At 44.4% G+C, this 24,971-nt stretch overlaps 1 protein-coding gene across 3 annotated transcripts in view; it reads left to right on the top strand.

The window, feature by feature from the left end:
• Positions 1 to 24,971, top strand: part of ctdp1 (CTD (carboxy-terminal domain, RNA polymerase II, polypeptide A) phosphatase, subunit 1) — a 94,091-nt gene that overhangs the window by 1,118 nt on the left and 68,002 nt on the right. The window contains exons 2-11 of one of the 3 annotated variants that reach the window (XM_031586706.2): positions 1,125 to 1,208; positions 1,633 to 1,726; positions 3,275 to 3,403; positions 6,241 to 6,391; positions 8,505 to 8,595; positions 11,082 to 11,242; positions 12,670 to 12,985; positions 13,025 to 14,067; positions 22,260 to 22,401; positions 23,984 to 24,355. In XM_031586706.2, coding sequence (XP_031442566.1) covers positions 1,125 to 1,208; positions 1,633 to 1,726; positions 3,275 to 3,403; positions 6,241 to 6,391; positions 8,505 to 8,595; positions 11,082 to 11,242; positions 12,670 to 12,985; positions 13,025 to 14,067; positions 22,260 to 22,401; positions 23,984 to 24,355 — 2,583 coding nt within the window. Of the gene's footprint in view, positions 1 to 1,124; positions 1,209 to 1,632; positions 1,727 to 3,274; positions 3,404 to 6,240; positions 6,392 to 8,504; positions 8,596 to 11,081; positions 11,243 to 12,669; positions 14,068 to 22,259; positions 22,402 to 23,983; positions 24,368 to 24,971 lie in introns of all 3 variants that reach the window. The other 2 variants (XM_012832921.3, XM_031586707.2) reach the window with 2 other exon arrangements.

Below are 24,971 nucleotides of genomic sequence, written 5' to 3'. Positions count from 1 at the left end.
CAGACTAATTGGGTGGTTGGCTAATAAAGTATGTGGGGACTTGATATTTTCCCATACTAACTTTGGTTCCAGGCTGCCTTACATGCTAGCATGCCCAGGCATATAACTGTTAGCTAGTTAGCATAATGATACTTAGCTAGCTTGTAGGTTAGCTTAGCTTGCTTTTTGCCCCGCCAGAACCTTAGCGACTTGTCAGTAAGGTGTCAAGAACGAATCAAGTGATGATGTCTGTGTAGGCTTTGCAAGGGTCTATTGCATATTCTGTTAATTCTGTCAGTGATAACATGCATGTGTAAGTTACATTAATACGTCGCTAGCAGCAAGCTAACTTGTCTTTCCAACCTTAACTTACGATACAGCCTATACTACACTAAACGTGCGCCGATTTGACGCGCGTGAGTCCCCCCCCCCTTCGAGCATTCGGAAACTTTAACTTAATGTTACTTTGCTAGTTTGTAGTTAATCACTTAAAATTACAAGTGACAGTCAAGTAACGAAATGGTAAACGCGAAACAACATGCAATGCCAGGTGAGTTTATTAGGGCAACATTGTTACACGATTGGAAAGCACCAGTGTTGACGCTCAGTTATGAACGCATGATAGCCGTCTTAGCGGTACTGTGACGGCGAGCACCGTCCAGCAGACATTCTGCATTTACCAGACATCGCTGTTTCCCGAGTTTTTGTTATATGTTAAATAGAGTTCAGTAGAAATACCGTTGGTTGACACCATAACATCACTAATTACTGACTGATTTAATTGTGTGTTGGCATTGTAAGTTGGATGCCAGAAACATTTTGTTTTCTTTTCAATTAAGATTTGTTTGGGTACAGGTTGTTTAAAGATAAACTTAAATCACTTTCTTGTGAGTCTTTGCATCAACACCAGGGGGCACAAGATTCTGTATTTATGTAAAGCACGTTGAATTGTCTCTGCGTACGGAATGTGCAATATAAATAGACTTGTCTTTGAAGTATAACGTGTTGAATGGCTAGAAGGCTCTATTGTTTGTTAATGACGCTGACTCTTTTGTCAAGTGTTATAACGTGCAGCTCTTAAATTCACTGTGCCTTTGCATCTCTCCTTGTTTCTCTCTCTCACTCTCTCACATACACACACTCAGCGGGCTCATTGCACGTATAGAAGAATGCAGTCATCCCATTGTGATGAAGGGCCTGTGTGCCGAATGTGGGAAAGATCTTGCACAGTAAGTACTTTTCTTACACAAAAAGTTCCATATGTTGTTCCTCTAGGCATAGCATAATAACCTCTCTTCTTTGAATATTTCAAGGGCCTAACTAGATTGTATTGTGTGCACATAGCCCAATTTTCATACAGTGTATTCTATGTGCGACTTGTCTTGTAACGGTTGTACATAGTCCTAGTATCCTTTGCTGTTAAGTAGAGTTCTTGAAGGGTTGTTTGCCAAGTATGACAGAAAGAGTGTACAAAAAAACTGTCAAAGCACTCAAAGCATTTATGTACGTGTTTGCTTATATTGTCTGTGCTTTCACACAGCTGCCATATTGTGAGAAATCTTTCTGTGTTGTTCATTCGTCTGTCACGCAAGAATCATTCAACCTCTTCACCACTTGTTTTTTTTTCATGTCTGATCACTTCTCCTCCTCCAGGATGCAAAACAACAATGGGAAACAGCAAGCGCCCCTCTCTACGGCAAACGTTTCCATGGTGCACAGCGTTCCAGAGTTGATGGTCAGCTCAGAGGTCAGTACTGCGATCCTTCTGTGTCAGCTGTGATGATTGGACTGTGCAGAGTACTCACAGGTCCTGTGCGTGTAGCTGTTCTGTGTTAATATAGCGGGCAGTGCTTTGCTTGTCTGGTGTGGTGGGATGTATTATGGAAGAATCTTAGTGTTGTGTAATTAATACCCAAAGTAGGGGTGGGAATCTCTTGGCACCTCACGATTCGATTCGATTCCGATTCAGAGGTCAACGATTCGATTCTAAACCGATTATCGATTCTAATCCCGATTATCAATTCTAAATCGATAAAACGATTATCGATGCATCTCGATTTTTAAAACATTTGAGTTAGCTACTCAGAGTCTCAAATCACTTCCTACTTTGTGTTTGATAATTAAAGAAAATCAACAGATGAATTACCTTCTCTTTTTTATTAGAGAAAAAGGTTTTCCTTATCACAATTATGAATTTCTATGAACAATGCAATAATCGATGCAGCTTGCATTTCAACACAAAATGAATGTGTAAAAAAAAAAAAAAAAAAAAAGATTAATTTTTTTAAATTTTTTTTTTATTAAAAAATCGATTATGAACTTTTCTGAATCGAGACAGAATCGTTCTAGAGAGAATCGAGAGAAATCGAAGAATCGATTTTTTTCCCCACCCCTAACCCAAAGGGTGTAGTCTTGTTGTGTCATGCGTTTACATGGCATGCAGAGTAGACGCCAAGATGAAAATCATAACAATCTCAGTCCATCTGATTCATCTGTGTACACGCATTTGTTTGGCACAGAAAACCCTCTGGAAAAAGGCAGGTTTTTTTTTCTCTCTTGAATTACATTGGGACATCAGCCATTGTGGGAAAGTGCAGAGGCCATCTTTAGGCAAGGGTCTGGTAGAGGTATATGACTCAGACCTGTGAGTGCAGGGGTCTGATGAACATTTATGACCAATGGTGAAAGACAGGCATTGTTGGTTTGATCGTCTGCCTTCCTTGGATGCTGGCTGTGTGAGTGACCTTGCCTGTCTATAAGTTAGAGTGGTTGTGGGTCTCAGGTCATTAGTGCGAGTGAGTGGTTCTCTGTGTGTGTGTGTGAATGAAAGAGAGGTAGTCCATGAGTATGCATCATGGAGAGTGTTTTTCATGATGTGTGTGTGTGTGTGTGTGTGTGTGTGTGTGTGTGTGTGTGTGTGTGTGTGTGTGTGTGTGTGTGTGTGTGTGTGTGAGTGAGAGAGAGAGAGAGTAACCGCATCTTTAAGTGATTGCTTCTATATGGGATTCAGTGTCAATGACCATGATTGTCTGTGACCGTGTCTAAATGACTTTATCTATGACTTCAATTACTTTATGCATCTCTATGAATATTTATGAGTTCTTGCTTTGTGTGTCAGATACTATGCTACTTGTTTGAATTACTTTAGTGCTCTCTCTTTCTCTCTGTGCGAGTTACCATCCTGCCCTATGTTTCACTGTATTTGAGACTGTACCACTTGTGTTTGTCTAAATGGAGATTCTCCGCTATGCTTGTCTGAGTGAGTGACCGTGCTCCCCCATGTCTGTCTGAGCAGCAAGCAGAGCTTCTGGGCCGGGAAGACCAGCAGCGGCTGCACAGGAACAGGAAGCTGGTGCTGATGGTGGACCTGGACCAGACACTCATCCACACCACCGAACAGCACTGTCGACGTCTGTCCAACAAGGTACACAAACACACACACACACACACACACACACACACACACACACACACACACACGCACAAACAAATGCTGCCTCTGCCTGTCTGTCAAGACAGCAAACACACATAAACTCACATAAACACACTCATGCTTGTGCATTTTTTTACACACACACGCGCACACACACGCACACACACGCACACACACTCTTGATGGCCTTTTCAAACCAGCACTAGACTCAAAAAAAGGTGTTAGTGGGAGGTAAACAAAAGAACATACTTATTAATTAATTACATATAATTTACTCAGGGATATTTATTTATCTATTTATTAATTGTTATTTATTATTATTTAGCTGTGGCAGTTAATGTGCACAGCAACTTAAGTTTTTTTAACTGTCTGATGCTGCCTCGTCTGTTTCGTTGTTTTTGTGACAATGACAATAAAGTACTTTGAACTTTGAACATACACTTCAATAAACCATGCATGAGTAGTTGCCATACATAAATAGTTCATATTATATTTAGAAAAAAGTAGTGTGTTTGGATTTAAAATGAAAGGAAATTAAAAAGAGTGAAACTACCATGGAAGATGTAGACTGGTGTCTTCAAACTCTTTTTTTTCTTTTTCTGTGGTTTCTTTGTTCTAACTGTAAACAAGATGACGCCAGATTATCCCCCAAACTGTGTAGGAAATAGAGTTTACTGTCTGCTGATGGCAGTAGAAATCCCCCTTTTGAAATAATGTGTATACTAGTGCTGTCAGTTTAACGCGTTATTAACGGCGTTAACGCAAACCCATTTTAACGCCGTTAATTATTTTATCGCGAGATTAACGCAAGTTTTTTTTTTTTTTTTTAAGATTAACATTCTTTTTGGCCTCGCAAACTGTGTAGTAGGCTAACGTTACGGTTTGAGTGAATGGTGAGCGCGATACGGCGAAATGGATGATAAAAAGCTTCTGAATGGAAAGTTTACTTTTAAAAGTTGTGTTGTGCAAAAGAAGCAAGCTTCACTGTTGTCTGAAAATGTCAACAGGCAGCTGGCTGAAAGCAAAGAAGTAGTAGGCTTACCTTTTATTGGTAACCTAACTGTTATGGTTCATTGTTTCTGAAATAAGAGGCCTGACTGCTATGTTCCCAGCAAACTTGAAAAAAAGAAAATATTAAGCCATGGTTTAACTGCACTAAAGGCTGAGTCCTTGTTTACCTGAAATGTGCACTTTATAATTGTATTTTGTACCGCCCTGTTTGGCAATGTTGGTTTTCAATAAAATAAAACATTTGCATAAAGCAAGCCAATCCACTTTTCCATGTTGATAATGGCATTAAAATAAAAATAAAATGATTGAAAAAATAAATAAACGAAGGGACATTTAGAATAAATACAAATTTGCGATTAATTTTGAGTTAACTATGACATAAATGCGATTAATCGCGATTAAATATTTTAATCGTTTGACAGCACTAGTGTATGTTGAGCGAATATGGAAGAAGCTCCTGTTCAGACTCTTCACAATTCAGTGTAAACTCATATCCTACCTTTGTGGCATGGCTATAGCTTATAGTTATGAATTAGAGGGCACATGGGCTCAACTTGGATTTGTCTGTCTATGACATATTTTCATGAATCTTCCATTTATTATTGTGTGTTTTTCTGTTTCGCCTATTGTACTCTTTTCCTTTCAATAGCATGTCTTGAATAGGGCTTTTCTTTCAAACTCTGCCCAGAAGACCAGCATTCCAGGGCCTTTTCACTGCTACTGATGAGACTTCTGTTTTAGGGGTTACTATTTCATAAAAGGCCCTGCAAGGCATATGTTTCTCAAACCAGAGATTCTGATGTTCTTATCCACCCGCACAGTTGTGCACTGGAGCCTCCCACTTCTCTTCGTGTCGTGGTTAGAGTCGCTTTGCACTATTCTGTGAAGGATGTGGTGCACACCTTTGTAAGACGTTTTCAGTTTTCTTGCGTGGAATAACTTTGATTTATTAGATAAATAATACACTGATGCATTTCTCAAGAAATCGCTCCTTCTGTCTAGTGTTGGACCATAATCAATTCCACTAATCCTGACGTTCCAGATGCTCAAGTAGCTCAAAGAAGGACCGTTTTATAGCTTCCTTAGACAACACAACAGTTTTCAGATGCACACACATAATTGCAGAAGGGTTTTCCAATGATGAATTACCATTTTAAACATTAATTTAATAATATAAAAATATAAACTAATGATAATAATAATAATAATAATAAAATAAAAAATTATTTAGTATTAGCTAACATAATGTGCCATGGACACACAGGGTTGAAGGCTGCAGAAAACAGGCCATTTACACCTTTGCAGATATTGTATTAAAAATCAGCTGTTTGCAGCTGTAATAGTTATGTACAAAATGTACAGTATCCACACTATTTCTAATCAATTGTAGTTTATTTTAATAGAAAAAAAAAGTGTGATTTTCTTTCAAAAACAAGAACATTTCTCAGTGATTCCAAACTTTTGAACAGAAGCTGTACTTGTTTTCCAATTTGGATGAATAGATATAATGGTTCAAACACCCAGTGAAAAGGATGGAGACCATTGCTCTTTCATGTAGTCTGAATTATCTTGGACTGAAGCACCCTTTAAGTGCTGCGTTGCCTTGGCGGGGAAGCTTGTCAATGTACAAGGGCTTTCAGCTAGCCTCTTTAGTCATTCCTTTTTCTCTATTTTTCATCTTTTCTCCTCTCTTCTTCCTCGCCTCCTCCCGACCGACTTCCCCCAGGTTCTTTTTGGACGTTTCAGGTTATTCTCCTCTCCTCTGTCCCATGTTTTACTCCTGCATTAAGGCTTGCTTGTCCATCTCTCTCCTGCAGGGAATCTTCCACTTTCAGCTGGGCCGCGGCGAGCCCATGCTCCACACCCGTCTGCGGCCGCACTGTAAGGACTTCCTGGAGAAGATCGCCAAGCTCTACGAGCTCCATGTCTTCACCTTCGGCAGCAGGCTGTACGCCCACACCATAGCAGGTATGCCCAGCCCTCCGCGGGCACAACTACACAGTTGTCACACTTTCTTAGGTACTTGTATGCAAGAATTAAAGCAACAACGGGGTTCCATCAATTGGATTCCAGAGAGGCCGTGTATGAGATCAGTGTAGATACAAAGCATAAAAGTCACATGTTCTGCATGGCATGCTGTAGTCCTGCCCTGATTGGCTGGCTGACTGACTGACAGGCGGAAGGCTGTGAAAATAAAAATGCAGTCGATTCGGATTGCATTTGTAGAATATGTAGGCGAGAGAGAATATGTTGACGAAAGAGAATAAGTAGGCGAGAGAGAATATGTTATTGCGACACGGAGAGGCGGTGTTTCCCCCTTTAACATTTAAATGTTGTCATCTTTCAAGCGTGGTGGTGAGTTTGGTAATTCAATTCCAAATGCATCGTTACTGTGTACAAATGCACATTAGCTGAGTAACATTTTAATTATCATTTTGACACCTGTTAATCCAGTTTAGCGAAAATAATTAAAATAAAGACGAAAAAAAAGTTCAATAAATGGATGATGTTTCCAAAGTCAATGAGTAATCGTGTTAAATAATCGTGATCTCAATATTGACCAAAATTGTCGTGATTTAAGATTTTTGCTAAAACCTAAAACATACCAGCATATATGGACTCCATCACCAATACACTTGGAAACCTCTCCTCCAACTCAAGGTTGATGCACTTTTACTCTGCTTGTCCTGAGACTTCTGGGACTCACGTTCACACACATTTTCCATCAATGTCTATGTGTTAGTTAACCACATAAGAGATGATGGATGCGGTGGATGTGGCCACTAGAGGGCAGTATCTCCCTGTTGTCCTGGGGCTACATAATCAGATTTTTCCTCAAGCAGAGACGTGGGGGTATTGTGTGTTTGAAAGAGAGTGACCCCTGGGGTTAATTGTAGTCATTGAGGTTGTGGCCAGAGAACTGACTCAGATTCAGGGGTTCAAATTGATGCGGAATGAATGTGTGTGTGTGATGCTGACCTAAGTTTGTGATTAGGAATCATGAGGGGGTGGAATAAAGTGAATTTGAAAACATACATAACCAGTAGATGTTTATTGCAAAATCTATGTCCAAGTCTCACATGGACAACATCTTAATTTGAAAATCAGATCAGATTTTATGTCTGTGGTTGTTTATGTGTGGAGTTGGGATGCCGGCTTCTCAGCTGGAGGTGGAAGTGTGTACTTTGGAGGAAGAGCTGTCTTAGTGAGTGTGTGTGTTTGTGTATTTGTGTGTGTCTGTGTGTCTGTGTGTGTGTGTGTGTGTGTGTGTGTGTGTGTGTGTGTATGTGTGTGTGTGTGTTTACCTGCAGATACATGTTTTTGAATGTATGTATTGCTCCAAAGAATCTCATTTTGTCTGGGTCCCGATTGTGTGAGCTGCCTGTCGACGTTGAAAGGGAGGGATAAGATGCAAGAACCTGTTTGCCTCCCTTGATGTTTTTAATGAGAATCTCCCTGAAAGCACCATAAAAGTCCAGTTGCCACATGGTAGAACACACACACACACACACACACACACACACACACACACACACACACCAAGGCAATTTCATCTTCAATCAAAAAAAGAAAGCAAGCAGGGCTGAAAGAAACCGTTTCTCTAACAAGAGCCAGGCTTCTGTGAGGTTGGGCCGCGTGATAAAAGCAGGGGAAAGTACAGGAGGAAGAAAGAGAGAGAGAAAGAAAGAAAGTGCGGCATCTGAAAGCTCTGGGGAGAAACACACAGGAGCTTGTTCTTTGTTGAGATTGAGCCTGCAGAGGAAGGAGTGGAGGTTTTTTGTGTTTGGCAAAATGGTGAGTGTGTAGTTCTGCATTGTCCGGCGCTGTGTGAAACACACTCTCCCTGCTGTGGTCCAGAGTGTACAGCTACTCTCCGACCCGGAAAACACTCTCCCTCCCACCTCTCCTGCATAAAGGCCGTCAGAAAACTGGTTCTGGTGGTGTTTGCCTTCCGCTAACCTACCTTCTGTATATATTCCAACTTCCTCTTTTTCTTTGTTTGTATTTAAAATGAGGTGTCTGTGTCCTGACTGTTTTTTAAAACGATGTGTCTGTGTCCTGACTGTGTTCTCATCTCAAGGTTTTCTGGATCCCGAGAAGAAACTCTTCTCTCACCGCATCCTGTCCAGAGACGAGTGCATCGACCCCTACTCCAAGACGGGAAACTTACGGTTTGCTCATTTTACATATTCACATACAGACACACCCAGAGATAACCAGAACACACACACACACACACACACACACACACACACACACACACACACACACACTTACATACAGACACACCCACAGCTAACCAGAACAAGGAAGTAGGCCTGGGTGGTGTCACAGCATTACAGTATACTGTGCTATTTAGAAATTCAGAAGACATGGTGTTTAGTACCGTCACAATTTCACTCTTCCTATAAAGTTATTACTATGATATGGAGCCTATAACTTACCCAACAGAGGATTTATTTGGAGAACATTTGATATAATTCACAGTGATCTTGCCCATGTTCTCATATTTGAATTCACGCTGCTGTTAGTAGATAGGTTAACCACGTTTCCCATACACAATAGGGGGTGATTTTCGATATTGTGTGTTCTGCCACAACAAGGAAGTAAAAACAACTAATGAGGATCGTTTAAACTCTTGAGCAAGGAGTTGTCTCTGCGTTTCCCTAGTGCTTTATTTCGATACGGTTGACCCTGTTTACTCAGATGATTCCAGAGTTTACAGTCTGTGATGGCTTACAGTTTGGCTCAAATTAGGTTATTTCTGCTCTATAGATCTCCTAGCTAATCATTTATTTACGATTAGATATGGAATATTGCCACATATAACTTTATCTTGATATGACTTCTTCCAACTGCTATAGCAGTTTATTAGCCATATGATTTTATTCAACCGCCACCCGCACATCATCTCCGTTGAGCCCACTAAGTGTTGGCATCCTCAGCGGCGTTGTCATCGTGATGTAGGGTACCTCAGCAAGGTATGCTAAATCTATGGAGGAAAGGCGCTTATGAAAAAATAGATCCCACCGAGGCCTACAAGGACCATGCCAAACTTTTCAGAGAATCCACAAATAACTTCTGGAGCAGAAGAAGAAGAAGGAAAAAGAAGAAGAAAAGAAAGTAGTTCTGGTAGTGAAGTTGTGGCATCATTATTCTCTGCCAGCCCTCATTCACCACACACACACACACAATCACACAAGCACACACAATCTTACTCCAGTCAGTCACAGCCTTTTATTTTTCAGACTGGTAAAATAAAAAATAAAAAGCTTTGCAGTTGTCTCACCTCTGCCCTGGACTGCCTTCTCATCTGCATGTGCTTGTCTATGCTCCAAGTGAGAGTGTCTCCATGCCCTTATGAATAAGTCACTCGCTCTCAGAGGAAACTCAGAGGTCCCCAAAGACTCCTGTGCCCTGTTTATACAAAAGTTTCCACTCCATGCTAAATCCTGAGCTCACTCACCTAACACTGCACCCTTTAATTGACCGCGCATGAGTTAAACATTTTTTTTTTTTAATGCACCCACCACTACATGATTTTTCACATCCACTCATAGAGCTTTAGCCAAAAGCACTGGGATTAGAAGGGACTCTCTCCAAACGAAAGTGGAGTGAAAGCCTCCAGTCTCAGCCGTCCTCCTGAGCAGGGAGCAGTGTCCACTCACCCCGCGCCTTATTTGCATACTAATGACCGACCGCACCGCTGGCTAGCGGAGCGTGCTGTTGCCATCAGGGGTGAGAAGCAGAGCGCAGGCTCACTTGTAGAACATTGGCACCTGGCTTAACCGGGCTCAGGGCCAAACCGAGGGTATACCTCCACGGGCCTTCAGCGAATCCCCCACGGAGATTCAGCCACTAAGCTTATAAGTGCATTCAGTTCAATGTCTGCAGTTTAAAATGACATGCCAGAGGTGTTGTCCTTAATTTATTATCATTGATATATCATTAGAAGGTGTGCTTATTAGTTAAGAGAGCATCAACAGCATCTTTTCCCACATATTACAGACAGGATAAAGTCAGTTTGGCCATATATTTAGCATTTATTTTTGTATCTATTTATTTATTTAGATGTATGTTGCAAGCTGTTTTACTGTCATGAGCTTAAGGGTCCTTATGCGTCTGCAGTAGGTATTGATGAAAAGCCCAGAGCAGCAGAGCGTTCACGATCGATGTTCTTTTTTTGCCTTTTAAAGTCTTGACAAAGCCGAGATCTGACTGGGCTCTTGTAATTTGCCCGAGGGAGGGCTTGAGTTGCCCTGTGTGCCCTTTTGTAGGTCGGGGTACGAAAGGCCATTTTGACCAGTTTTGAAGAAGACGCTTGGTGACGTCTGATGTCATGTGTAGAAGGCACGCAGAATTACCTCTTAGTAATATCATATGGCAGTCATATGGCATTTACCCAGCAACTAGCCAATAATGGATTCCTCTGGAAGACGCAAATACTAATTCAGTCCACGCAAGATCTGGCCCAAATCCATTTCTCTCTGGATAATGACTTTCTGTGTAGGTTGAGGGTAGGCATACATTTTATTATTATTTTCCGCCTTGGGATTTGGGATTGGGATGGGTCTGCTTTACCTGACTGTGCGTTCCATGAGATCCGTGCGCTAGGCTGATAATGATGTTGGCCTGGTTGTTCCCCCTTGTCGTGCAGAAACCTGTTCCCCTCGGGCGACTCCATGGTGTGCATCATCGACGACCGGGAGGACGTGTGGAAGTTTGCCCCCAACCTGGTGACGGTGAAGAAGTACATCTACTTCCAGGGCACGGGGGACATCAACGCGCCACCGGGTTCCCGGGAGGCAGCCCGCAAAGGTACGTGATCGGAAATCACACAACCCTTGCACTCACACCTGTCTGTCTTCCGATGTTCGACATACACAGAACTGTCCGTGGGCACAGTCCAAACAATGGCACACATACTCATGTGAAGACCCTTCAGCAGCTGGAGAGCATCGCATGCTGTGTGAGAGGGCAGCAGAGAGGAGAGCTGAGGTACAAGTGGAGAATGTGAGGGAGAGAGAGCCCGTGTATGTCCCCAACTCTGTCTGAGGAGAGATAGCCCATGTATGTCCGCCTCTCTGTCTGAGGAGAGAGAGCCTGTGTTTGTCCGCCTCTCTGTACTCAGGAGAGCGTGAGGAGGCGCCAGGCTCCCACATGCCTTGAAGCTGCTGAAAAGCCCTCGAGTTGCCGACGAGCTAGTTCAAGGATGTAGAAGTCCAGGCAATTAAAAATCAAGGCCTCCCGGAAATATAGAAAACTTTTTCTCCAGTGGTTGCGTGAAGTTGCAAAGGCTTTTGCTCTCTTTACTCAGCTATTAGGATTAGCAAACATCACGTTCCTCCACCAGGGGGCCCCAGTGAGTGTATATGGGATGTAGATGAAGAGCCATACATGTGAAGCCACTGGGGAATGTGTTCATTCACAGAGTAAAAGGAATTGTGGTTAAATGGGGGGAGGAATGCAGAATTGACTGTGATGCTACATGAAGGTCTCTGAAATGAGAGATAGAGAGGGAGAGGTCCCTGACCTCTTGTGTGAGTGTTTTAATAAGCAGGTAGTTCATGTATTATTCAGCCGAACTGGAGCTCCGAGCTCACACTCTGCTCTGATAGCAGCAGCCGAAGGTCTTTCAGACATAGTGATGAAGTGCACGTTATCTTCAGCGTAAAACATACTTCACACATGCACGCATGCACACACACATACAAATACACACACACACACACACACACACACACACACACACACACACACACACACACACACACAGGCTCAGACAGAGAGCATGTTAGTCATGTGAGTCTTTTCATCACTTTCCCTTCTTTCTCCATTCCTCTCTCTCTCTCTCTTGTTCTCTCTCTCTCTCTCTCTTTATTTCTCTCTCTCTCTTTGCAGCTCTGAGTGGTCCAATTAAATGTATTTCACAACCGTTTACACACACACACACACACACACACACACACACACCAGATTCTGTCACCCATACTTACCAGCACATTCTGTCTTTCTGTCATGCCAACAGACACATGCACACTCGGTCTCTCTCTCCCACTCTCTTTCTCTTCCTTTGATCCTCTTTCAGACACACTCTTGCTTACAGACTTACACTCAGTCTCTCTTTGACAAGGGCTGTCTCTCACACACACACACACACACACAGACACACTTGCTCATGTATGCCACATATACACTGTGTATGAGATGATGTGTTGTTATTTAACAGTAATTCTACCCATCAGGCGCTCAGGCCAGCAGGGCAGCGGACACCAGTGAACCCTCAGACCCCTCCACAGCGTCCGAGGAACAGAGCAACGGCCTCAGGAAACGAGTGCGGGAGCGGCACGCACAACCACCGGCCCCCGCCACTCAGGGAGCCACAACCAATGAGAGGACCCACCCCGACAAGGAAGGGGCGGGACAGGCGGAGGGCGAGGCCACATCACGGGTCAGCGACAAAGGGAATACGACAGCGAACAAGGAGGAGACAGAAGAGAACACCAGCAGCAGCACACAGGAGGCCCAGCGGACGGGAGAGGAACCGAAGTCGAAACCGAAGTCGGAACCGAAGTCGGAAGAGCAGAAGTCGGAACCGAAGTCGGAAGAGCAGAAGTCGGAACCGAAGTCGGAAGAGCAGAAGTCGGAACCGAATCCGCCAGAGGAGAAGTCGGAACCGAATCCGCCAGAGCAGAAGTCGGAACCAAAGCCTGCAGAGCAGAAGTCGGAACCAAGGCCGTCAGAGCAGAAGTTGGAACCGAAGCCACCAGAGCAGAAGTCGGAACCAAAGTCGTCAGAGCAGAGCGTCAGCGTAGAGAATGTGCAGAGTCACACAGGGTCGAACGACCTGGATTTCAACCTGTCCAGTGACAGTGACGACAGCCAATCAGATTGTAAAGCCACAATCCCGCCCCCAACCCAGTCCACGAGTAAGAGCGAGGAAGGAGAAGCGTCGGGCAGCAGGGAAGAGGGCGATGACAGGAGCGTGGAAAAGAGGAAAGAAGACGGCAGTGATCACGATGGGCCAATGGAGCTGGGTAACGGAGACACTAAGGCCAATAACGATACACAGCCAAAGCACATCGAAGCCACAGCCACCGCCACCGCAACAGCCACCGCCACCGCCACAGCCACCACAGACACAGCCAGAGCCACAGCAGGAGGGGAGGGGTGCACGGAACACAACCCTGACGAACCCATGGATGACGACGAGGACGTAGCGGACGACGAAGATGAGGACGAGGATGACGAGGAGGAGGAAGAAGAGGACGAGGAGGAGGAAGACCGCGACCACGACGACCACCTCATCCACTTGGAGGAAGTGCTGACGAGGGTCCACCACGAGTACTACGACCGCTACGACTCTTACTTGCACGAAGGCAAGATCGCTAACTCTTCCGCTGCTCCCTCCACCACCGCCAGGACCGAGCCGCCCGACATGCGGCGGATTGTGCCCGAGCTGAAGGGCCGAGTGCTGGCGGGCACCACGGTGGTATTCAGCGGCCTCTACCCCACTAACTATCCCATGGAGCGAACGCGCGAGTTCTACCACGCCAAGGCACTGGGGGCGTGCGTGGCCAAGACCCTGGTGCTCTGCATCAAAGACCCAGAGTGCACCACACACCTCATCGCAGCACGCGCAGGTGAGTCTGTCTGACGCACACATGCAGATGTACAGTACACTCAAACACACATAAATCTTGTATTTTCGCTGCGCAAACCCTTTTTTGTAGAGTAATAAAAGCACCAGCGTGGTATTATTTTATATCATAATTAACATAACAGTATTAGATTGCAGGAGAAGAAGGAGTTTTAAGTTTTCAGGAAGACCAAGTCTCCAAACTGTTCAAAATGTCCGATACCTTTCAAAACGCCATGGGTGGGTCAGAGTACACTCATACAAGACCAAGTACCCAAGTAACTGAATACTAACGGAATTTTCATTGTATAGAAACGTTTAAAATGTAAACACACACACACAAACACACACACATATTTAGACCTGAACTGGCCATCCTTCTTAATAAATGGTCTATTTTAGCTCAAACCCACCACCTGTTTGCTACTGGCTGAACCATTGCCCTTCGTCGAGAGATCAGTTTAATTTGGTAGCACACCATCTGGAGTGGTGGGGAAATGGTCTGCTACACAGGGAAGAAAAGGCTGATATAAAATGGTAATCAGCGGATCGCAATTTTGAGTAGGGGAGAGTCACAAAATTAGTAATACCTTATCGTTCTAGCTCCTCTCATTTCATTTAGTCATAGTCATTCTCTACCAGATATGATAAACTCTAACTATGTGTGCTGCATGAATGGGAAGTAGAGATTTGAATTTGCTGAACCATGAACTTTAATTATAAATACCTTATCTCATGGAGCCTGTACTGTTCCCTATGGACTGTGTAAACCAGCGATAGTGGCTAGTGGCTGTAAGTCAGAATGTGTCAGGAGGTTTATCTCTGGTTTGATGGTTGAACTATCAGCTTTCCTGTGGTGTTACAGTGCGCACACACACACACACACACACACACACACATACACACACAAATGTCACACGCGCCCTCATCAGCAATCACTTCTGAATTGGAAATGCTGTTTGTCGAGCAGACAACATGAAAGGCGTGATGCGAACCTTGTGTGCTCAAATCAGTGTGTGTGTGTGTGCGTGTGTGAACCTTGTGTGCTCAAATCAGTGTGTGTGTGTGCGTGTGTGAACCTTGTGTGCTCAAATCAGTGGTCCTCCTTAGGATTCTCATTGGTACATCAGAGGGTTTTTTAGCGCCGTCTGCCTACTCTCGCTCATTCTCTTTTAATGAGGACACACTCCGCTGCCATCAGCACAGAATGTGTATGTCTGTGTGTTTCTGTTCATCTGTGTGTGTGTGTGATTCCCTACGATTGTTTGTATGCATGTGTTCAAGGGTGTGTTTGACCACACGTATGTGTTCCGAGTGTGATTGTCTAAGCTTATGTGAGCGGCATGGACACGCCTGTGTGATCACAAGGGGTCTGTGTGTATGCGTTTGATCCTCATTAGTTGTTTGTGATGATTAGCGTCTTCTCCCAGGTGAGACAAGGGAGTGATTTATTACCTCTGTGTGATGTCTGCTAGCGTCCCTCTTGATGCTCTGTTCTCCACTAACAAGCTAGCAGGTCATGAAGAAGGGCAGTGATTGCTTACTTGATGAAGGCCTAAGCAGGCATATATTAACGATACTTAACGATACAGAATTTTTCACACATTTCCACTAAAAATAAACTGATATTGTAAAAACATATACCAAGAAGCTTATTGACTGTGGTCACAAGCTTAAACCACCCCCCACACCCCCCAAAATGTGTACATATTTATTTACTCTATCCTTTATATAAGACATAAACTGTATAAGACACCATCCTAACACAGTAGGAGTTTCGTGTAGTTGAGGTAATGCAAGTGATGTTGATATTGAATTTATATTTTCTTTAAAGTTATGCCTAGAACATATATACATAATACATACAACCTTAAATCAAGTTTTCTAGTGCCTACAAAACAGTCCCTTAGTACATGTACATACACGCACCAACATATTAATAAAAGCACCAACACCAGTGGCAACATATTTCAATTATATACACACACATACTGTGCTCACTGCAGGTATATATAAAGGCGTTATTTAACATTGCTTAGTCGTTTAGGCTTTGTTTTCAGCTAGGTGTGACGAAATGTTTTACGTAATGTTCTGCTATGTATATAGAGAGAGAGATATTAGAGAGAAAATAAACACTGTTCTCCCTGTTCTCCACACATTTTCAAAAACATCAGAAGTCTGCAATACGAACAGGGCAACTAACTTCAACAAACAGACTTCAAAGCAGCATAAACTAAAGATGAAGTTGTGTAGTTTTTTTTATTATTATTTTTCAAGAAAAGCCAGAGCACTTTGTTCGTTCTGACAAACGTGGAAACAACTGTAAGCCGCTTTTAACTGGCGATTACGCTTGAATGGGGAAGATTAGAGGAGCTTACGTTGACAACACCATCGCTGCGCCGCTCTCTTAAGCACCATATACCGAAAAGGTAAATGCATAACGGTAAACACGCTCCGAAATGTATCCCTCACTCACGCACACACTCTTTCTCTCTCTCTCTCTCTCGCTCAATCTCTCCCTCTGTCTCTGCCACCCCGCTCTGTATGAATAGAGAGATGCCAGCTGTTTCAGGAATGGCAATCCTGCTTAGGGAACTGGCATAAACACACATTTATCACCTCAGTGTAGAAGAGACTGAAAATGTGTGTAAGGTGGTGATAGTGGGCTGCTTTATTTGCCAGAACAAAACAAATAGGTTCACTTCTCCTGACTTGTCAGAGATGAGCGTCATGTGGAAACAAGTGTAGATGCGCACGCACGCGCGGACACACACTTGCATATATGGATGGCACACACACACACACACACACACACACACACACACACACACACACACGTACGTGCATTAATATATACATGCATGTACAAGGATCGGGTATCTGTTTAGATAAAAAAAAAACACAGTTTGGTTGTGGGGCAGACATGCAGACATGGTACCTTATTTCAGGGACGGTCTATGAATATCATTGTGGCTGATAACTGGCTTTGCATTCATCAATAGTGTGGCACTTTCCACAGTATTGTGATGTTCGGATGGTGTACTGAACTGCTTGGCCTCAGTGCCATGACACTTGACTCTTTTGGATCTAGACCACTGACTGTAGACGCTCTGACTGTAGACGCTCTGACTGAAGAGGCTCTGACTGAAGAGGCTCTCGGCATTAACCTGTGTTTATAACACATGTACTAAGACGCTCTGACTGAAGACGCGCTCTGCATTGAACGATAACACGTGTACTAAGACACTTTGACTGTAGACTCTCTCGGCATTGAACTGTGTTTATAACGCATGTACTAAGACACTAATAACACGTGTACTAAGACACTAATAACACGTGTACTTAGAGCAGCAACATCTCTCTTAACATGTGGCACTTTGTTGAGGAAGTTGAGACCGCCTGGTCTAGTGGGATCTCTGCATGTTCGGTACAGCAGCTTGACGTTTGTGCACTGACGGCACTAATAGGCACTCACAGAATATTCATCTCAATCAGCCCCCCTTCGTTATAATTCTCGTGTCTGTATCAAGCCATCAAAGAAAATTGAGAAGTCGGATTAAGGGTTGATAATATATATTTACTTTCCCCGCCTAAAGTGCCCGCTCTCTGAGTCATGCATCCGTTTCATAAGACTCTGAGAGCAAAGGACAAATATAGACCCGCCGGCACTCTGTGTCTGAGGTGGAACGGTGTGACTGCAACACAGCCAGCGTTAGGAATGCAAGCGGGCGACCAGGACGGGAAACCGTTTGGTTGCCGTGGCACCGGCGCTCCGACAGAACACTCGGGCAATCAAATGATTGTGGGTTGGGAGCGGTGCTAGGGACGAGAGTGCACTTTAGCTTGAGAACCTGTGAGTGTGTGTGTGTGTGTGTGTGTGTGTGTGTGTGTCTGTCTGTGTGTCGTGTCTGTCTCTGTGTGTGTGTGTGTGTCTCTGTGTCTCTCTCTCTCTCTGTGTGTGTGATTGTGTGTGTGTCTCTCTCTGTCTGTCTGTCTGTCTGTGTGTGTGTGTGTGTGTGTGTGTGTGTGTGTGTGTGTGTGTGTGTGTGTGTGAGAGAGAGAGTTGTATGGCCAGTGCCACTCCATGGTTGAGAGTTTATAATTACCATATAGACAAGCATATTGTCAGGGCCTCTGTGCACAAGAGTGCTCGTTTGTGAGCGCTCATGTGTGCAAGTGTTTGAGAGAGCGAGAGTTGGGAGAGTCTATGGTGGAGTGGGAATATATGGATGCATGCGTGATGATGTGGAAGAGTTCCTGACAGCTTAGATTGGTTTGTTGGACTTCATGTCTGCCCATTGGTCGAAGCTGTGGTGTTTGTGTTTTGTGTGTGAGTGTGTCTGTGTATGCACCACGGTCTCATTCTGAACTGGCGGATCTAAAGGCTTCAGAGAGATCACCTGGTTTTCCATTCCTAGCTTTCCATACCACACACACACACACACACACACAAACACACACAGGGGACAGGAGCACATATTTATAAAATCTCCTGCATTTGCACACACAGTTAAAGTCCATACAGCATGTATGTAGAGACACACGGTATGTTTGGGATATGAAAGCACAAAACACTCGCATTTGCATCCACACAACAAAAATGCTTACATAGATGACACATGACCCCAGTCTGCAAATAAGAAAACCGTATTCAGAGAACCACATACACACTCGCACTCACAGTAACAGACACACACACTCACACACACTGACACACACGGACGCACACTGACACTTAATTCTGTACAGTGCTGACTCTGTGTTTCTCCACTGTTGGGGTGTGTCTATACCCGTCTACCCGTGTGATGTTGGGATGGGAGGGTGGGGGAAGGTGGAGCTGCAGGCTCTCTATCTCATTTCTGCCCTCCGCCGTGTGCTCTGTCAGTCGTCCCTCTGTGGTAATAATGAGGGGAGCTGCTCATTCTCTGTCCTAATACAGGACCGCTGGGGGTGGAGGCCGGCTGTGTTTGATTAGAATGGGACTTTCCCTGTATAGATGTCACTGTTAACGCCACTGCTGCTTCAATTAAAGTTTCCAGAGCTGTCAATGGAGGTGTGTGTGTGTGCGTGCATGTGTGCATGTGTGCACTGTTAATGCCACTGCTGCTTCAATTAAAGTTTCCAGAGCCGTCAATGGAGGTGTGTTTGTGTGTGTGTGTGCACGCTTTCAGTCAGGTGGATGTGAGTACCTTGTCTGCAGTAACAATGCCAGGAGCGTTTATTACGTTGCGTAACGTTTGTTAAATTGCTAATGTCCGTGGTAGAGCATGCTGTGGACATATTTAGATAACGTGTGTGTGTGTGTGTGTGTGTGTTTGTTTGTTTATATGTGTGTTTTTTTGTGTGGTTGTTGAGTGTTATTTTGTTTAATTAGTGTCTTTTGTGTGTGTGTGTGTGTGTGTGTGTGTGTGTGTGTGTGTGTGTGTGTGTGTGTGTGTGTGTGTGTGTGTGTGTGTGTGTGTGTGTGTGTGTGTGTGTGTGTGTGTGTGTGTGTGTGTGTGTGTGTAGTTGATAGCGACAAAGAGAGAGTGTAAAACTATGAGCTAAATAGCCACATCATTGCTCATGTCTGTTCTAAAGTGTTTGGTCCTTACTGACCATCTGCTTTCAACTGAAGCTGTTATCTTCTCTGAACGACTCCCATTAGAGTGAGACATCATTCGCTTTGATGTATGTTGTGTACTTTTGTGTGCCTAGTCTCCCACTGCTGTAACACAATTTATAATTTTTTACTTTTTTTTTTTAACCACATTGAACTGCCGTTCACCGGTCTCTCTCTCTCTCTCTCTCTCCCCATTATTTTGAGCTGTTGCTCATGTGGTAGGACTGCTCCACCTATATGCTTTCAACAACAACAACACACGCATACAGTTTGCATCATGTAACGTGTACACACACACACACACACACACACACACACACACACACACACACACACACACAGAACAGATGGATCAATTGCACTCCACAACCATGTTGCAGAAGTGAGAGCCAGTAGCTGGCTGAGAGATGAGGATCATTTAATCACACTTCAGTTCCTGCTGCTAACCAGATCCACAGCTACAGCCAATGGCCCCCTGTCTGCCCATATGTTTCTAAAGTGTGTGTGTCTTTTTTGTTCTTTATTCAACCCGTTTTCTGGCACTGCTTCTACCCCTAGTCACCCCTTTTTCCGATTTAATGTGGAAACACTTTGGTGAACTTTGGAGAACTTTGTAACCTTTGTCTTTCCGACCGCCACAATTCAACAACATCCAATATGACTGCCACAAATTGACGATGCCAGCATTATAGTCACACTTGTGTTTACAGCTTACATTGCACTTAACATTTTAACTTACTTCATGATAACTCATCTGCTGTGCTTTTTAAATTATTAACGAAACCACCAACTTAACAAGGCTTTATGATAAAATATTTATCTCTCGGTGACTCTGTAACTCCTGTCTATGATAGTGGAGACTTCAGCAATCAGGGGCCGCCAGAAAGTTGGGTGGTACGTTTGCTTGGGTCAAAACATCAGCTTAGGGGTTTAGGTTAGAGGAACCTTTTTCATCTGCTTAAGGGGTGTAGGTTAGAGGACTTTTAGACGTCTACCTCTCCCGAGTATCTACCACATCACCTAGCCAAGGCTGACTGCTGACAATCTAAAATTAACACTAACAGAAGTAGTAGCAGAACTACTACCCTATACTAACTTCTGCTACCCCAATAGAATCATTGCCCATACCTCATTGCTCAAGCACAAACCAACTGTATTTCTACCCAGAACATCTAAGCACACTGTAAATCACACTGATAGAGGTATTACCTGACGTGGAAGGATAGTTTAGACTTTCATTTGAGTGGTTGTTAGGTTAGTGGAAATGTGTTCAGTCGACTGATTAGACGGATTAGATGCGGTTGGGCATACCTGTCAAGTTTCATTAGGTTTTATTCGTGAGACTAGCAGATTCTTAAAATGTCTTGTGTCTCGCGTACTTGACTCCTAAATCTCACAGATGTACACACTCAGGTACATACTACAAGTCCGTAGACAAACTGCTGTGCAGTGCTAGTAGGGAACTGCCGTGTTCTCACTCTGCGACTCATTACGTCTGCGTTGCGTAACCTCGTAGCAGTTATTGGCGTCAACAACGCGTCAACAATGTTTCAACATACAGCGGGTCAGCACCTCCATCACCAAACAACAACAACAACATATTATAAAAATTGTAGGACTTCCAATCCATTAGAATGACAGATGAGTTCTAAAGAGGTGAATCTTTAAATGCTCTTTGAATGTGGGCTACCATGGCTGGCACTTGATTGGATAGCACTAGGTAGGTCATTCCATCACTGAGGTACCACTAATGAGTATTGATTGACATTTCTTGCTGTGAAGAGTAGGCAAAGATAACAGACGTCCCTCTGAGCAACGAAGCGGTCGAGTTCTTCCTAGGTTTCATTAAGGTGCATTGCACACAATGAATGAAGACCATCACCTCTTTTTGAACACTGACTGCCTAATATTTGAATAGCATGTGTGTGTTGTTTGCCTTGTGTGCTAGAATGTCAGTGGGTCATTGGTGTGAGAGAATAGCTGCCCTGTGCCTTGGATATTGCTCATCCAACAGGTGGTAGGAGAGTCAAACCTGTCTTTCATAGGGCAAAGTGTTAGCGTCCACTTAATTGCATTGTGCGTGTGCGTGTCTTACATGCCCGACTGCTGCTGTGGTGCATTTTCTTGTGGTAATGCATCTCTAGGGTCATTTTCTAATCTTTATTATCATTATGTATTCCCTAAGGCTGACAGTGCAGTTAAGATATATCATGAACTTCAGTTCTACTTGACCCCTTCATGTACCTTTATGCCAAGAAATATAAATTTCATAAAATGTTATGGGTGCATTTCTCTTGTGCCGTTGTAAATGGCTTGAAAAAATACAGTAGTGTCATTTGAGTTCATCATGAATGGCAATTTTAATGGGAGAAGGTAGAGGACTGTGCATTATAGAATGTCAGTGGGTCATTGGTGTGAGAATCGCCGTCAATTCGAGTCAAACCTTTCTTTCATAGGGCGAAGTGTTAGCGTCCACTTAATTGAATAGGTTGTGTGTCTGTGTGTGTGTGTGTGTGTGTGTGTGTGTGTTATGGGTGTGTGTGTGTGTGTGTGTGATATGCACAAGTTTACATGTTTTATGTCCATGTGTTCAGGTACAGATAAGGTGCGGCAGGCGCTGCGCTGTAAACACCTGCACGTGGTGAATCCCGATTGGCTATGGGGTTGCTTGGAGCGCTGGGAGAAGGTGGAGGAGCAGCTCTACCCCATCAAGGAAGACTACAGCAAAGCACCCAGGTATGGAGGGGAAGGGAGACTACAGCAAAGCACACAGGTATGGAGGGGAAGGGAGACTACAGCAAAGCACACAGGTATGGAGGGGAAGGGAGACTACAGCAAAGCACACAGGTATGGAGGGGAAGGGAGGGACAGGTTGGCAGAGGGAGGGACCGGGGAAGAAAGAGGACGGGAGAAGAGCAAACGAGAAGGAGGTGTCCCAGGTGCAGACAGACAGGTGCAGACAGACAGGCGCAGACAGACAGGTGCAGACAGACAGGTATAGAGCGGGAGACAACAAAGGGTGAGGACTGAAGGTGGCTGATAGACATCAGACTGCACCCGAATTTACCTGTGAGGTAAAATGGTTAGAAAAGAACCTTGAAACAGAAAGCCACAGAAAACGGCATATCACTTCAGGTCTTAAACTGAACATACACATTAGAATGTCAGGACTTCAGGTCAAATGAGAGAAGAGACGTAGTGGCCAGATGGTCGAGTGGAGCAAGAACCCAGTGATACAGACAAGACAGACAAGACAGACAAGACAGACCGACATTGAAGACAGACAGACATTGAAGACAGACCGACATTGAAGACAGACCGACATTGAAGACAGACAGACATTGAAGACAGACAGACATCGAAGACTGAGGTGTTATACGAGCTGAAAACCTTTGGAGATTAAATGCATCTTTCCGTTATGCGTTCTGCCTTTCCAGAGGTTGCCATCCTATTAAATATCCCTAAACTGTAAAAAAAAAAAATATTTGGAAATTTGCACAATTTGGATTAAAACATTTTAGAGCACTAATTAATATAGAAGTGATCTTTGGCTAGGGAGTGGATAGCCACTTACAGTGCACGGAGTTTTGGGGAATGGTTAAAAAAATCCCTTTAGGCGCCGATGCTTCTTCAAAGTTCAAAGAAGAAATGGAGAATTAGGTCAGTGCCCTCTTTTAGCTGATCTCCATAACACAGCAGAGTTTTAGCAGTCTGTGAGCTCAGAGCGGAGCCCCCTCACTCGTGACAAAGCCAAAGCCTGCGTTTCCGCCCGCAGTCCCCTCTGCCCGTCTGCCAGATCATCCTGCCAAAAAACAGTCTAGCCTTTCTGAACTGCTGCATCAGAACGACGGCATACAGCTCTAGTCTAACACACCTGGCTCTGAAACTGGCCTACACGGATGACTCCGATCATAAGGTGGCAAGGGAGGGATTGATTGCCCACTGTGTTGGATTGATTGACAGTAATGCCACTCTTGCCAAAGGAAGAAGGAGAGAAAATGTAACTGAAGGTCTTTCCTCCTCTCCCAACATTGCCCATTGAACCAGCACAGGTCTCTAGACAGGGCTGAATGTGCATTCATATTTTTTTAAAGATTTATTTTTGAGCTTGTTTGCCTTTAATCAGATAGGACAGTGAATATACACAGAAAAATTAGCTGGAGAGAGATTGGGAATGGGATCGGTAAATGACTGCGAGTCGGATTCAAACCCGGGTCGCCCGAACGTGGGCGTTCAGACCCATTCATGGTCAAGGTGCTGCCGCTTGCGCCACAGCATTCATATTGATGACTCATGATTGTGTCTGTATGTGTTTCAGGAGTAACAGCCCAGCATTCTTCCCTGAGCTTCAAGGCTCCCTCCTCGCCGCACCCCCCCTCTACCCTGCCCCCCAACAAGACCCCACCCCTCGACCGCCGCCCCCGGAGCAGCGCACCTACGACCCCGTCACCGGCAAGCTCATCCGGCGAGGGCCTCAGGCGCACCACCAGCCCTCCTACCACCACCATCATCATCCCCCGGGGCCCTCGGGGGTCCCCCCGCCGGACCCCAAATGTCGGCCGCCCCCACCGGAGGTGCGCACCTACGACCCCGTCACGGGCAAGCTCATCCGGCGAGGCCCTCAGGCGCCCCGGCACCCCTCGTCCTACGGCCAGGCACCAGGGCCCTCCATGGCGCGGTCGTCTTTCAGGTAGAGCAATCGGTGTGTTCCCGCACTGTTTGTCCCTCCCTCTTGCACCGTACGACTAACACCTGACCCGTCATACTAAGTGGTCCTGTAGACTAGAGATTCACTTTTTAATACCTTGTTACTCTCCTAAGCATATAAACCTAGGCTATTGTCATTGAGGTGCCATACATGCTATATGTTGGTCAATATAATAGGTAGCCATACATGCTATATGTTGTATTTTTCAGGACAGTCAGGGCAATCCATACTAATTAATTATTAATATTACTTTTATACGTTTTAGATTAGCCTTCATATTAAGGGAAAATCATTTTGCGTCTATGACATTGTTATACTTTTACATCCATCTCAAAAGATATCGATGTCAGGGAGGGTTCATGTTCTTGTCAGATATGTATAGACAAGAAGGTTTTTAATCTGCCACTCGTGTGACCCTGCATTGGCTGCTGTCATCCCCCCTATAGTCTCTGGATTGGCTCCACTCCAATCACTTACCATCTCCACTCACTTCCATCGCTCTCAGCCCTGGCCTAGCACAGAGTCCCACTTTTCATCTTTTCAAATCGCCATCCTGCCCACAGAGAGGGAAAAAACCCCCAGCGTGTGTAAACCGTGC

Source organism: Clupea harengus, chromosome 19, assembly GCF_900700415.2.
Source record: "Clupea harengus chromosome 19, Ch_v2.0.2, whole genome shotgun sequence".
NCBI lineage: Eukaryota > Metazoa > Chordata > Actinopteri > Clupeiformes > Clupeidae > Clupea > Clupea harengus.
Note: the sequence above shows the minus strand (reverse complement) of the source record. Positions and strands in the feature narration are given on the sequence as shown.